The sequence below is a fragment of the Arachis hypogaea genome, chromosome 5 (assembly GCF_003086295.3).
Source record: "Arachis hypogaea cultivar Tifrunner chromosome 5, arahy.Tifrunner.gnm2.J5K5, whole genome shotgun sequence".
Classification (NCBI taxonomy): Eukaryota; Viridiplantae; Streptophyta; class Magnoliopsida; order Fabales; family Fabaceae; genus Arachis; species Arachis hypogaea.
In genome coordinates, this window is record NC_092040.1 from 108,212,915 (window position 1) to 108,228,580 (window position 15,666).

General features: G+C 31.6%; 1 protein-coding gene across 3 annotated transcripts; it reads right to left on the reverse strand.

The window, feature by feature from the left end:
• Window positions 1–1,092: 1,092 nt before the first annotated feature.
• On the reverse strand, window positions 1,093–8,396 carry LOC112802609 (aspartate--tRNA ligase, chloroplastic/mitochondrial). 3 transcript variants are annotated; one of them, XR_011882394.1, is made up of 17 exons: window positions 8,297–8,396; window positions 7,806–8,208; window positions 7,535–7,678; window positions 7,214–7,323; window positions 6,834–6,945; window positions 6,606–6,677; window positions 5,894–5,985; window positions 5,319–5,439; window positions 4,896–5,018; window positions 4,489–4,684; window positions 4,215–4,402; window positions 4,044–4,115; window positions 3,587–3,685; window positions 3,419–3,499; window positions 2,225–2,665; window positions 1,880–1,937; window positions 1,093–1,567 (listed from the first exon to the last, which is right to left on the reverse strand). XR_011882394.1 is itself a non-coding variant. In XM_025845885.3 (16 exons), the coding sequence occupies exons 2-16, from the start codon at window positions 8,196–8,198 to the stop codon at window positions 1,389–1,391; spliced, it is 2,040 nt and encodes a 679-aa protein (XP_025701670.1). In that variant the 5' UTR covers window positions 8,199–8,208; window positions 8,297–8,396; the 3' UTR covers window positions 1,093–1,388. The 3 variants fall into 3 exon arrangements, 1 of the variants encoding a protein (XP_025701670.1); XR_011882395.1 differs by having other exon boundaries at window positions 2,225–2,316; window positions 7,806–8,328; XM_025845885.3 differs by lacking the exon at window positions 2,225–2,665.
• Window positions 8,397–15,666: the final 7,270 nt, after the last annotated feature.

Genomic DNA, 15,666 nt, shown 5'->3' on the forward strand with positions numbered 1-15,666 from the left:
CACAAATGAACCGAATTTGGTTCAGATTTGAACAAAAACTAACTAAACAACCCCACATGAACAAGTTCAGCAAATTCAAGCGAAACCAAACTAAATGAACGTAAATTAAACTAAGAAATGAACATAAATTTCTTAAAGAATAACAAATTTGGTTAATACTTAACAGTAGCATCAAATGAACCTCATTCAATTCATAAATAAACCGAAATCGCTTCAAATTTGAACAAAAACTAACTAAATAACCCCACATGAACAAGTTCAACAAATTCAAGTGAAACCAAACCAAATGAACGTAAATTAAACTAAAAAATGAACCTAAATTTCTTAAGGAATAACAAATTTGGTCAATACTTAACAATAGCATCAAGTGAATCTCATTCAATTCACAAATGAACCGAAATTGCTTCAGATTTGAACAAAAAATCATAAACATTCAATCAGCAAGAAAAACACATTCAATTCATTTCTGCATGCAAATGAACTCAATTAAAGTAAAAAATGAACCAAATTATTTATCAAAACTAATAAACTAACACAATTTCATTTGATGCCCTAGTTATGGAGAAAAACAAAAAAAAATGGAATCAGAGAGAAAAACAAAAAAATGGAATCAGAAAAACTCGATCTACTAAATGAACAAACTCGATCCACTAAACCTTAAATCAAACTAGTAGAAATACAAGATTTGTAAGATATTAACTAAACATAATAACAATAGTTTTCTCAGTACTTTGCGAAATCTTTGTTCTTATTTTTGTGTATTTTTTGTTGCTAAATTCAAACGCACCACCAGATTCTGCAGTAGTTTCCGCAGAAAAGTACAAAGAGAAATGGTAACGTTTGAGATTTTTGGCGCGTGTAACCACTTCTTTAATAAGAGTGAGTTTTTTTTGTGTTGGACCTACTTGGTTGAACTTAGATACAATAAGGTTTGGATGTATAACCCAACTGTTCTTTTTAACTCTGATATGCGATGCGAATTAAGAATCTTATTAAATAACCAAATTAGAAGAGAAATTTTTAGAGGGTAAATTAAGAATATGCCAACGAGCGTGTAGTTCATCGACAAATATTATCCTATTAAATACTCGCTTTGATTCATAATATTTATCGTTTTAATTTATGTTCACAAACAGTTAGGTATAAAGAGTATTACAGTTGTTGGACAAAAAATAGTCAGTCCATGTCAAACATAGTGCTGAACCTAACCATTTGTCCTAATTATTGATAACTGTGATAAATATAGACAAGGACAAGTGCTACATAACTCCATTTATTCCACATGAAAACCAAAAGTCCATAATATACGTACACAGATGTAAAAATGGTGTTGTGGAGAGGTATAAAGAGGGTGCAACATCTAATCCAAAAATAGGAATATGGATACATCAATGTTGGTGTGAAGTTGCAATAGAGAGATCTTGGAGCTGCTGGGGATCGACCTCAGATGGTGACCTTGTGAGGGCACACTGTGCAGTTGTTGTCTTTGGGAATGCAATCACATCCCTTATGGAGTTAGCCCCGGCCAACAACATTACCATTCTGTCCAACCCATAAGCTATCCCCCCTACACACATACACATGCATATATAAGTCAGTACCCATAAAATAACAATCACACATCAAATTGCACCAACATTAAATTACCAAACAAAAATCCTATCATTATCTAAAATGGTGACATCCTAGTGGAATAAAGCTTTATTGTTGTTGTTCTTGTTTAAAATGGTAACATACATATTCCTTAGTCCTCACAAGTTTCTCCATGAACCACTTTAGGCATGCTTTAACAAACGCAACAAAAATATGCTAAATAGAGTTTCTATCTTTAATTGCTTGTAACTCTGTACATGTTTCTAGGATGCACAAAGCTGCGTACCATGTGGTGGAGCCCCCATGTCAAGCGCTTCAAGAAGATAACCAAACTTCGATTCAGCCTGAAAGAAAGTATAATGTGTAATTCAGGTCAGTTTAAGTCTCAAAATATCTTCAAAGGTAAACAGCATTTAGGTCCAATTGCAGACCTGAAAAATTGTTATTATCAAGTCTGTCAGATAAGGATCATCCAAATAAAAACAAAAATAAAAAAAAGGCTTAAATACGTTTTTGGTCTCTATCAAAAATAGTATTTGCAAATCATGTGTACAGCTCTATTCTTGGCAACAATGCAAGTCCATGTAGAAGGTTTCGAACTGAATTTGAGCACATCAAAACATGAACCAACCTTATGATTTACGAATTCCCCTTGTTTCTGTCAATAACATAATAGCCCCAAAAATTGGCATGCATGTCATGTCAGTGTGTTCCAATTGCATTCTAGAGAGAGAAAAAGATCTTTTAAGAAAAAAATAAAAAAAATCTGCCCATTCCCCATTTCCACTGAAAATATGGGAGTGCATGTGACTTGCACTTGAGCTTGCTGTAGCCAATTCCCCCTGCCCGTGTCAATGAGGATTACCACCTTCCTCGCTTCCTGCATTAACAAAACCCACCACCTTGAAAGACTTGTGGTCGTGAGAGTGAGCATGCTCTTATGGGACAGCAGCAAGGAACACATCACTAGCATCAAGGGACCCTCGTGTGGCCCTCCTTGCTCTTCATCAATTCCCTCTTCATCAGGCCCTTCAACCAGCAACAAGTTGTAGTGGCTCAAACATCTCCCACTCTGATGGCAATTGTAAGGGACCACAGAGAAATATAGGAAAAAATGTGTGTATTATTAACATCTATAGCTGGATCTAAGCTACAAGTGGAGAAAACTCAGAATTAGGCGACAGAGGGAAGACTGACTTCTATCTCCCAGGCCAATTTCCCAAAAAATGACCTATTTATAATCCCAATCCTTATTTTATTTATACCTTTTCCTATTGACATTCACTCGCATACTTCGTACTCTCTCTGTGCCATATCTCCTCCTCTACTCCCACGCTCTGCTAAACTGGCCCCACCTACCTCTACTTGTACTACGCCTGAATTAATGCCTAAACTGTCCCTGTAATTCTTACGCTTGAATACTCACAGCCCATGGGAAAATTTCTCTCCAACTCTTGCACTCCTACTCTAAATTCACTCTCAACTCTCTTTTTCATTCTTCTGCTGTAAATAAAGGGCAGAGGTTCTACTTTACCACCCTCAGTCTTCTCTTCATTTGGGTACTTAACAATAACCCTAACCAATCTAACCATTTGCTTCAAGGAAGTGGTGCCAAACCTGGTGGTCTAACAATAATATGGTAGATGGTGAAACCAGGAAAAATGGCCATACAATTGGAGGGGAAAAAGACAATAGGAAAACTGTACATAATTCCACTCCATGTTTGAAAATATTTCAGTGAATAAACAAGATTGGAAGTAAAAGTAAGATTTAATAAGCATAAGAATGAAATCCTAATTAAACTTCAGACAAATGGTCAACTAACCTGCTCAATTGAGATTCCAACAATCTCCAAAACCTTTTGTTGTATATCACGCTTATAAATTCTTAGACTTCCACCGCCAATCTGGCAGAAAATAGGATCAAATTAATCATCGTTCATGCTAGCAGCATAAAAGGTATAGAAAGTAGCCAAGAAATAAATCTTAATTACCTCCACCCCATTGTAAACCATGTCATAAGCCAATGCACGAGCAGATGCAAGGTCATTCATGTCTTCAGGATTTGGTGCAGTGAAAGGATGATGCAAAGCCTGTACTTGAATATAATTTAGAGAATAATATTAGAATGACCATAGATATATATCCAATAACCAAATTCAAAAATCTCAATCTAAGAGATGAATTGAGTACATTATGCTATAAATCGACGGAAATAAAAGATTTTTTTTATTTTTCTAGTGCTTTTATTTTTACTGCTAGAAATTTGCCAAACGCTAAAAATAAAAAAAAAAAATCTTTTTTCAATGGAAAAAGATCTTTTTCTATCGACTTAATGGCGCTCAAACAAGCACTTACTGCAACAATAAAGAATAATCATAAAAGTCCATAACTAAACATGCTGTTATGTTGAGAAATAAATTGACGAATGTTACTAAAATTTGAACAGACCTCAAGCCGCTGCTCTGTATCATTCCACTCAAACATTGGAAAATCAGTAATCCACAAAATTGAATGCCTGCCCTAAAACCCAGATAATGAAAGAAAATCAAAGAGAAAATAGTAAGGAAGAAAGATAAAGTACATTTTCTTTTTCTCTTAAGAGTCGGATCAGTAACTTACATGGTCAATCAACCCAAGGTCATTGGCAACATAAAGTCTAAGACGGTCTAAAGTTCTATTAACAGACGCATGATGACCCACTGCAAATAAGATCAGATCACCGGGTGCAGCAGAGCATTGTTTTAACAAATTCTCTCTAGTTGTAGCATCCATACTCGATATCAAAGCAGCGATTCCGTCAATCTCCCCTAAAATCAAAGGTCAACAGAATAAATCATAGAATAAAATATGCCTTTTGATGTCATAAAATAAATATAGAATGTCCATCGTTTACCATTATCCAAAACCTTAAGGAAAGGTAAACCCTTAGCACCAGCTCTCATCGCTTCATTAAAAATATCACCTTTCTTGAGAGCTGAATTTGAGTATCTTTTTGCACCAGAAGGTATACACAACACTTTAATAATTCCCCCACTTTCCAAAGAATCAGAGAAAACTCTGAAGGATGACCCTAAGAAAAGGTCAGATAACTGCAGCCCAATTAAAAATCAAACTTCAGCAAGATGAAGTGAGAAGCAAGTACATGTAAATTACCACAGAACAAAAAAAAATTATTTTCAAAAAGGAACAGAAGCAAGCTATACCAAACCAAATAGTTTATGAACAGAATAGTGGATCATCTTTAAATGTGAGATGCTAGAAAACATGATACTACTGAGGAAGAAAAAGCAAGATCATTACATCCTTTAACTCGAGATCAAATCTGGTATCCGGCCTGTCTGAGCCATATCTGCTCATTGCTTCAGCATATGTAAGCCTGGGAAAAGGGTTTGGTAATTCCACCCCTTTAATATCAAGGAAAACCTGCAACAATAACTTCGTGTTTATCCCACGCAATGAACATGTATTGTTATCCAGGAGGAGAGCAATTTCAAAATAGACATAAATAATTGCCACTCAACAATCTGCAATACTGCCAACACTGGAGGTACTAAATCACCCACCAATCAGATAAATTATTCAACTTTAAGTAATGGAATTTTGCATCTGCATTTTCTGATTAATCCATTAAAAAATACATGTTTTCATTCTACCAAATGTAAGATAATTGACAAATGTGGTCATAACCCATAATAGACTAGATTACAGATGGCATAAGCTAACCTTTCTGATCAATTCTTCATTTAGAGATAACATATCCTCTAAAGGAGTAAAAGCCATTTCCATATCTAGCTGGGTGAACTCAGGTTGTCTATCTGCTCTTAAATCTTCATCACGAAAACACCTGGCAAAATGGCAAAATGGTTATTTGAGTTGTTTCCGTGTGATCTCAAGGTCACGGGTTCAAGCCGCAGAAACAGTCGTCGATGTAATAATCAGGTTAGGCTGCGTAAATTACACCCTTTGAGTGCGGCCCTTCTCTGGACCCTGCATTAACGCGGGATGCTTGTGCACCGGGCTGCCCTTTTTTTTTATTTTAAAAAGACAGATATCCTATCTTCTTAGTCAATGACTAATCAGATCATAAACATTCTTTCATAGAAATGCAGAACATTTATTACAAATAAGAAGGGGAAAATAATACCAGGAGGTTATGATATCTTCACAGAAGAGATCAAACTAATCAAAACTCATAGGAACACATTTAAAATGAAGAATGCAGCAAGGCCAGCAAACACTTCGCATATCTTGAACACACAAATATGAATAGAGATTCAAACATTAAAAGAGAAGCTAACCTTGCTAACTGATAATATTTATCAAAACCTGCTACCATTAGCATTTGTTTAAATAACTGTGGACTTTGTGGCAAGGCGTAGAATGTTCCTGGCTTCATAGAATAAATCAACACTACTTTAATAAAAGAAGTTTCTTAGGCAAAATACAGAAAAAATATTTATAATGATTTTCCTCATTTAGGATGTACCAAAGTGATGCTTTAAAAGTGTTCACATCAGATAAAAGATCAACAGTGTTGCTACCGAATCATATCCACAAGGCAAAAGTTCTATGTCAATTCCTTTGAGGTACACACAACCACTTCTCAATTTCTAGTAATAGATACCATAAGTAGGCAATTCAACATTTTTTCTTCTAACTGAACAACTAAAGGAACAATGAATGAATATAGTTCTTCAAAAGCTAAAGCTAAACCTACCACATGTACTATCCATGAACAATATCTTTAAGGTCTCTTGATGTCTTTACTTTATTTATAATTGGAACACATTAAAAAGAGGGGAAAAATAATAATCCAATATTTTAGAGAAATCTAGTGCAAGGTTGTCCTAACTTACAGGGAGGATCCCAATAGTATGATGTATAAATAAATGATAAGAGAAATATCTGAGAAATTCAAATTATAACCATATTCTCATGTTACTATCTTGACTGAAAAAGATTCTGAAAGAACAGTTGTAACACTGTCATGACATAAACATATTTAACTACCTGGGTTCTTGAAGGAACTAAATAATCCCGGGCACCTTCTGGCGTGGATTTAGACAGTATTGGAGTTTCAATCTACCTTATGACCAGAAAAGGGTAAAGATCAACACTGGGATACCAACCACCAAGTATCAACAACCAAAGTAAAGTAGCAATGGAAGGTGGAAACATTATAAATCGTTAAAGAGATAAAATAGCCGAAATGATGAACTAACAATCAGAGAACAGTACCTCAACAAAACCATGGATGTCTTCTAGATATCTCCGAATGAGTTTAACAACTTTATGTCGCAGCAATATGTTGAAACTCATTTGTTGCCGCCGTAGATCAAGGCATCGATACCTTCCAACAAGTAATCATAAACAATAGATCTCCCACAAAAGAATACATTATACAAGAAAACTAACTTCTGAACATGATAAACAAAGACCCAAAAAGAAAAGGAAGAAAAACTAGTACAGAGGGCTGTGTGTGACTTGCCCAAGGAGCAGAATATAGTCCATGTCCGCACCAGATTGACAAATAAACTGGCGAGAGCTTTTGACATTTGTACAAGAAACCAACTAAAAACATATATAAGCCACTGGGAGCAATAATAAATGGGTACTACCTCAAACGGATTTCCTCTTTAAGAGAATCTTTTGCATCATCTGCTGTAGTAACTAAGAATGGCAACTTTGAATTTACAGCATTTAACACTAGAACACTAGTAGCAGCAACCTGCCACACACATAAACAACTAATTCACATTCAAACAAAACCGTAAATAAATAAAATATTCAAAAAAGAAACGATGGTCTGATCCTAGGCACTAATTGGTTCCTAAAATGCATACTTCTTTGCAGACTAACCAGCAAGAAACAATATGAAAAAATGACAATATCCACAACCCGATTATTATCAATCCAATAGAAAAACACAAACTATATACCTCAATGGAGCCTGTTTTCATATTCTTATTGATTGACTCGTTTGGCCTAGACCTGACAACACCGTCAATTGCAACCACATACTCGAGTCTCAAGTTATTGATAGCAGAATGCGCATCTGGAAATTCTTCTGGAAGGGTCGTAACCTAATTTTCAGTTTCAATAAGTAAAAACAAAGCAGAGACATAAAATGTTTTCATATTCTTCCCCAATAAAATAAGATCACAATTCACAACCATCAAGTTAGTTGCAAGAGTAGAGTATAGTAAGTACCTGAACAATACCAGTATGGTCCCTAAGATTGAGAAATGTGAGGCCACCATGGACCCTGTGAAGTGCAACCCAGCCACAAAGCTGAACCTTTTTTCCCACATCGATTGAGGACAATTCACCGCAGAAAGCAGTTCTAGAAACCCAAGAAAGTGACTGAGACCAAGTCTTAGCGTTGGACGAGAGTGCTTGTGCTTCAGAAGAAGGAGGAGGTGGTTGTGTCAAATGAGACGTTGAAGTTGAAGCAGACGCAGAAGCAGAAGCAGAAACGCAAGACAGAGTTCTTGTTCTGGAAAGAACCCTTGGAGTGGTGGTGGAAACGCTGCAGAGGAAGAAGAACGATGACGGCCTTTGGCGGAGGGCCACCAAAGGCAACGCTTTCAGCAACACAGACATCTTGCTTCCACTAAAAGAGAAAAACAAGTGTGTCAAGAATTCATTTTTGAACAACGAGTGGAATTTTCTGTTGAAGAAGAGTTAACGAAGAACAGTACAAGTAGAAAACAAGCTCAAGTGAAGATGGTGGTGGCGTCTCAACAAGATAACAGATACGAGTAATTTCGTGGGCTGAAAAAAGCCCATCGGCCACAATTCTTTTTCTTTTCCCCTTATTTTAAAATGTTATTTTTATTTTTAATATATTCATATAAAAAAAACCATAAACAAGAGTAAATAATTGGAATTACTTTTTAAAATTTTAGTGGTTAAAAAAATATTTTCAAAAAATAAAAAAAAATATTCTTTTAAAACAATACAAATAAATAGAAATATTCTATGTGAAATAAATATAAAGATGGATTTATGTTATAATAGAGTACGTAATTTACTTAAAGAAATTAAAGAAAGCGAAAATTATCAGATTGTCTTAAATGAGAAAATACAGTATTTTTGTCTTCCCATTTTTTATGTAAATCATTGTCTTTATACTAAATTTTTTATTAAAAAAATCTAAAATATAGATAAAGACAAAGAGTTATGGTTAAATTCTATAGTATATAAATTGTGGTAAAAAAAGGAGAATGTGGATTTAGATTCTCTAAATTTTAAATTTATTTTAGAAGATAAAGTATAATTTATCATCATTTATTTTATAAGTAGGACCAAGAGAAAATATGAAAGAGAAAATTTCAATAATGAAAATTTTTATTTTATCCTCTAAAATAAAAATTTAAAATTTAAAAAATCTAAATTCAAAATCTTATCGGATGAACATAAATTGTGGATAAAAAAAATAGTTTTAAGGATAAAAGAATAAAACATATGAAGATTTTATGATTTATAAGAGGCAAAGCTTAATTTTGACAATAAAAGCTTAATTTTGATAATGGAAGACCGTGGCCCCTAAAATTATTATAAAAGAGCTAGTAATACTATTAAAAAAAAAGAACAAATGTAGTTTAATTAGTTTAACTCTTATATTTATGCATTAAATTTGTAGAATCAATGTCTACTTTTTATATTTATTCAATTATTTTTAATTTTAAACATTAACATTTTGAAATTGAATTTCAATGAGTTTTCAATGTCTACTTTTTGTATTTATTCAATTATTTTTAATTTTAAACATTAACATTTTGAAATTGAATTTCAATGAATTTTTATAAATTAAAGATTTTGTCGGTTTATTCATACAAATTAAATCTCATTCTCAATCATCATTTATTATTCTTATTATCAACAAAATTTTACAATTTTAATATTAGAATTAGTTGTGGTAAAATAATTTGCTTTCTCTATATAATTATTTATTTTATAATAATATCTTAGACTTGAGTTTCAATGTTTTTATAAATTAAAAGTTTTATTGGTTTATTTATACAAATTAAAATTTCATTCTCATTATTATTTATTATTTTCGTTATCAGTTAGATTTTATAATTTTAATGTTAAAATTAATTATAATAAAATTAATTTCTTTTATTTATATAGTTATTTATTTTATAATTTTAATTTTAAAATTTCTAAAGTATTTTATAATATTAGTCTATATAATTATTTATTTATTTTCATATTATTAATAAATTTAAAAATAATTTTATTTATAAATTTTATTTTAATATAAATATTATTATATAATTTTTATGTTAAAAAAATTTTTCCCCTTAAAAGATCTCTTTATGCTCTGTCACTTAGTTCTAAGTCAAAACTCACGAGAATTCCATAATTTATATAGTTCTAGGCCAAAATCTATTTAAAATAATGATTTATGCAATATTTTTAATTAATATAACTTTTTTTTATCTCAATTATCAAATACAGATTAGATATCAAACTACTAAATATAGTTTAACTATTATTTTCTACCTCTAAATTGTATTCGGCATTTATACTTTAAAGAAGAATTGCAAATATTTTAGTATTTAATCATATTAAGTATTTACTAAACTAAGTTATTAAAATTAATTATTAGTATAAAATATATATTAAAATATAAAATATATTAAAAATAAATTAAATAATATATATTTATATATAAATACAAAACTAATTTTAATATATAAATAATATTTTTATTTAATATTTTAAATGTTATAATCATTTTAAATTTTTAATCATTAATCTCATTTATATATATATATATATATATATATATATATATATATATATATATATATATGGATATATGTGTGTGTGTGTGGATAATTGAGATCAATAATTAAAATAATTGAAACAACTAACACCGAATCACTTTAAAGTTTAAATGTTTACTATATTTTACAATTAATTTTTTAGTGTATAAAAGGTAGCAGTAGTAGGCTAGTAGCTCCAAGTAGCACCAAAACATATGGGTTAATTTTTGTTTTTTTTTTTATTAAGTGTTTAAGGCATTGTGTTGTGTCTTGTGTGTCAACGCATGAAGTGAATTTGAGCAACATGTGTAAAAAGAACGACGGTGTCCGAATAAAAATAGATGTCAAAGAATATTAGTCTATTAGATGTACTAGAACTTTGGCCTAAAACTACATAATAATGGAATTTTTATAGATTTTTGGCTTAAAATTATGTAAATCATAAAATCTTCGTATATTTTACTAACTTCAACAAAATGATTAAAAAAATAATAGAATTAAATTATTAATTTATATAAAAAAATTTATATTTAAAATTATTTTTTACCCACAATTTATGTTCATTCTACCAATAAATTATTTTTTTCACCACGATTTATGTACGGCAGAATTTAACCATGAATTGTTATCTCTATCCAAATTTCACGTTTTTTTTTAAACTAGTATAGAGATAATGATTTACAATAAAATTAAGGGGACAAAAATATTATCCTTTCTCATTTAGGATAATCTAATAATTTTTACTTCCATTTGGTATCTTTAAATATATTACTCATTAGAATACTTATGTCATGTTTTTAAAATTTTTAAGTATATTTTTATCATTTAAATATTTTAAATATACTTTTTGTCAATAAATACGAGTGTACTTAATTTGTGTATTTATTTTTAGTTTTTTTTCAGAATTTTATAAAAAAAATCAAAAATAAAAATAAAAATAAAAATAAAATTTTATTATTTTCATATTTTTTATATAATTTTAAAAATAAAAAATATTAAAAATAAAAATACAAACTAAATACACTATAAATTTTTAAGAAATATTGGATAATATACTTTAAAAAAATGGTGTTTTCTTTTATAATCCTTCTGAATCCTTATTTATAAGACAAAACACCCCTGTTAATGTGTCTTTATTATTAGATATTAGACAAAAAATACAGTAAAATATATAAATAAAAAATAAAAAATTTATATAAAATAACTTTTTTTAAGAATTATAACTTTTTTCCATCACAAAAAAATTATAATAACACTCTCTTTTAATAAATAGAGAATACACTTCTCACTAAATATAGGAGAAAACCTCTCAAAAAAATTTTCTATGTTATGTAACTCAAAATTACTATTTTTTTTTGGATAAATTGAATTAAACTGAATTAAGAAGACTCAATTTATAGATGTATTTTTTTAATATAAATCATCCTTTAATTAGAGGTAAATATTTTTTCTCTGTTTTCTATCATTAAAATTATATCGTTATAAGTTAGGAATGTTTATATCCTTTCATTTTATTTAGTTTTTTACTAAAATAATTTTACTAATTTTATAATCTCCTACTTAAAGTTAATTTTGGTATTAAAAGTCTCACAATGGGCCAAATTCTGAGTCGGATGACAGGCGGAGAATCACCCATCCCATGCTCTGTCGCTAGATCTGTAGAGGGCGTAGTAGACGAAGGCATGTAGTTCAGATTTGGGACCATGATGAACTGTTGGTCCGCTGGACCCGCCTGTGACGTCACAAAGGTCAACGGGGTAGTCGGAGAGTAGAGGACTAAGATTGAACAGTCACAGGAGATTCGGTGAAAACTCTCCCTCTACCACGACCATGAAATCTACTAGGTCTACTTGTGCTACATGTTGTCATGTCTGTAAAAAGAATGTATTATTAACACTAATCAGTATATGTATAAACTGCACGAATCATTCAACATTTATATTATTTAAAAAAAATTGACATAATCTTCCTTAAAATTGGACATATATTTCTTTTAACGGTTCTCACGAATCCAACCAACCTCAATCCATAACATTAATTAAAACACAATTAAATAAAAATTTACAGCATCACTAGAAATCCTAAAGGCTAAAACCACTAATAATAGTACTATTTATGTCAAGAGGATATAATATAGACTAATCAAATTAAAAATAATTATTTCATAAGTAAATGGCATATCATTGCTCTTAAATTGTCACATTCACTTTATGTGATTGAAATTCTACTTTATTAGTTTTAGTTATTCACATAAAAATTAGTTTAATCCATGTTATTATGATGCTTATATTACTCTTCAAAACTTCCTTCTAATAATCCTACCTACTAAATGTATATTATATATTAAATATAGTGATACATTTTGTTCGTTTGTTCGGACGTTTGGTAGGTCAAGCTGAATTGGAACGGGAGCAGAGACTCGAAGTGGTTAGGACCTGAGCGTGAGATGGGATGTTGGAAGAGGATGCTCGTTTGGATCAGCGGAGTGACGATGTGGTAGGATCACCTGCAAAAACTCCGACGCTCAAGTCAATATTCGTACAAGAGGTGGCGATTTAGGGTTAGAGTAGGTGATGTACTTGTGGGGAAGGGTAGGTCCCTCCTCCTTTATTCCGTACTCGGGTGGGCTCCTGTGACTAGACTCACCTGTCTGAAAACTTCTACTAGCTGTCCAGGTTCCACGTGGATGAGGAGGTGACGTGCGGGTCACCTCTTGGCTCGAGTCGATACCTGTCGGGTCGGTTACTCGCGTCTGGACTCAGGTCGCTAGTGGGTTGGGTCGGAACAGTTTTCCCAATGTGCTAGCTGCAAGCATAGGAGCTCGTAGTTGGCGCGTTTGATCTAATTGTTTCTGCCTCGATCGAGTTCTCCTAGGGTCGGGAGTCCATGATGGAATCCGTGCCCCCAACGCGCGAGTTACCCTCGTCCGTTACTAGAAGCGTTGCCTCGATTTCTTTGTCGAGCATTTAATGTTCATTATGGCTGATTTGAAATTTGTGGGGGAAAGCCCATTTTGTCTCTGACTTTTCGCGCTTTTCAATGACAGTTACTATTCTGCAGTTTTCCCTTTTGCTCCTTATTCCTTCATACCTCTCCTAATCCTTTGTCTTTAATAGCGCCTCTGCTTGCTTTGGACTCTCTAATATATCTTCTTTATTCTTGCACCTACATTCTTTTCTTCAAGAATTGCAGCAGTCATATCATTAAAGGAAAGATAGTCTGTCAAAATATTATTGGTTAAGTTAATGATGTGTTTATCATATGAATCCAATAGATTTTGAAGTAGAAGCTCTACACATTCATTTTCTGCTATGTTGTAATCCAACGATGAGAGTTGAAAAAATAGTGTATTCAGATTGTTGATGTGATCTGTTGTCGATGTAGATTCACTTATTCAAAGAGTATAAAGTCTTCTCCTTAAGAATACCTTGTTATGAAGTGATTTGACTTCATATGATGTGGTAAGAGCATTCTAAATTTCTTTTGCTGTCCTTTTCTCTATTACACTTTACAAGACTAAATCACTTAGTGCTAAGTGTAAGTTTGTAAAAATATTGTCATCCATTTTCTTTCATTTTTCATATGCAATCTCAGTGGGTCTACCTTCAATTGCTGCCACGTAATTATCTTTTCTCTAAATTTCTTATATTTTTTTTATTTTCATAAGAAAAAATTATTCTGATTGAATTTTAGAATTTCATACATTACTGCCACTTTTTTTATATGCGGTAACTCACAGCAAAAGAAAAAATTATTAATCAGCAACCTTTAACTCTAATACCACTTTAGGTATCAAACAAATGAGTAGTAAAATATAAAGATGAAAAATTAAAAATTTGTATAAAATATTTTTTTTTTATGAATTATAACTTCTCTCTATTACAAAAAAATTATATTGACACTCTTCTTTGACAAAAGGAGAATATACCTCTTTCTAAATACAGGAGAAAATCTCTCAAAAAAAAAATTTCTATGTAACTCAATATTATTCTTGTTAGATGAATTAAATTAAATTAAATTAAAAAGGCTAAATTTATAGATGCATTTTTTTTAATGTGAATCATCTATTAATTAAAGGTAAATAATTCTTCTATTTTTTTACCATTAAAATTCTATAGTTATAAAGTAGGAATGTTTATATCCTTTCATTTTATTTAACTTTTAACAAAAATAACTTTACTAATTTTATATTTATAATGTGCCAACACAGTACAAGTCTCATAAATATCCTATTTTCATTTTGCAACAAAAAATCACATTATTGCCAATTAACCAACCTATCACTCGATAAGTAAGTTAAAGTTTCTAAAAAAATTGATGCTGAGGTTCCTACTTCATAACTTCCTGGAGCACAAGCTGCTTAAGTGCTTGCTGTGAAAGTGGAAATTGTTGCACAATCTAAAAAGCTAATAATGTGCAATAAGTGCATAGGGATGGCAATACCATTTGAATTCGCGGGTACCCACCCGCCCTTATCTGTTCGGGGCGGGTAATTATCCGTCCCGTACTGGAGCGGATTTTTAGCGGGGCGGGTTCCTGGGAGGGACGGGGCGGAGTCGAGTTTAGGTAATACCCGCCCCTACCCGTCCCGCTATATATATAAAATATATTATTTTAATATATAATTTGTATAATATATGTAAAATAATTAGTAAATGATTAATAATATTGTATCATATTTAAATTTTTACTTTAATTTATGTTATGTATGTGATGATGGTTATATAAATTTTAAAATTTAATTTTATTTATTGGATTTTAATAATTATAGGAGCGGGTACCCACAAGGGCGAGTTAGGATTCAGCGTTTTACTACCCGCGGATGAAGTGGGACGGATTCTATGCGGGTTGGTGTACGAAGGGACGGGGTTAGATATAGCAAAAACCCGCCCCTACCCGCCCCGTTGCCACCCCTGTAAGTGCATGTTGAAATACAAGATGATATAGCTCATGCTAAGTAGTTAGAAGGAGTTGAAAGGGAAGGATAAAGTAGAGAATATGTTTAGAATGTTGTATCTGAAATTGTTGTAGTAAAAAATAAATTCTCAATTTTATCTCAGAACTAAGAACTACCAAAATAAAGTAAAAAAAAAAACTAAAGAAATCAAAGAAGGGTCTTGATTTTGAGAAATTGGCAAAACTTGGAGAATAAGAAGATTAATTGCTTCGGATGGTTTGAGTACAGAGAAAGTCACAAGAGAGTAGAAGAAGCTATGAGTGTTAATAAGGATGACAAAACAAGTAGTTCTACCAAGACCTATCTAAAATAGGGGCCGTCACCCCGTCCCACTAAA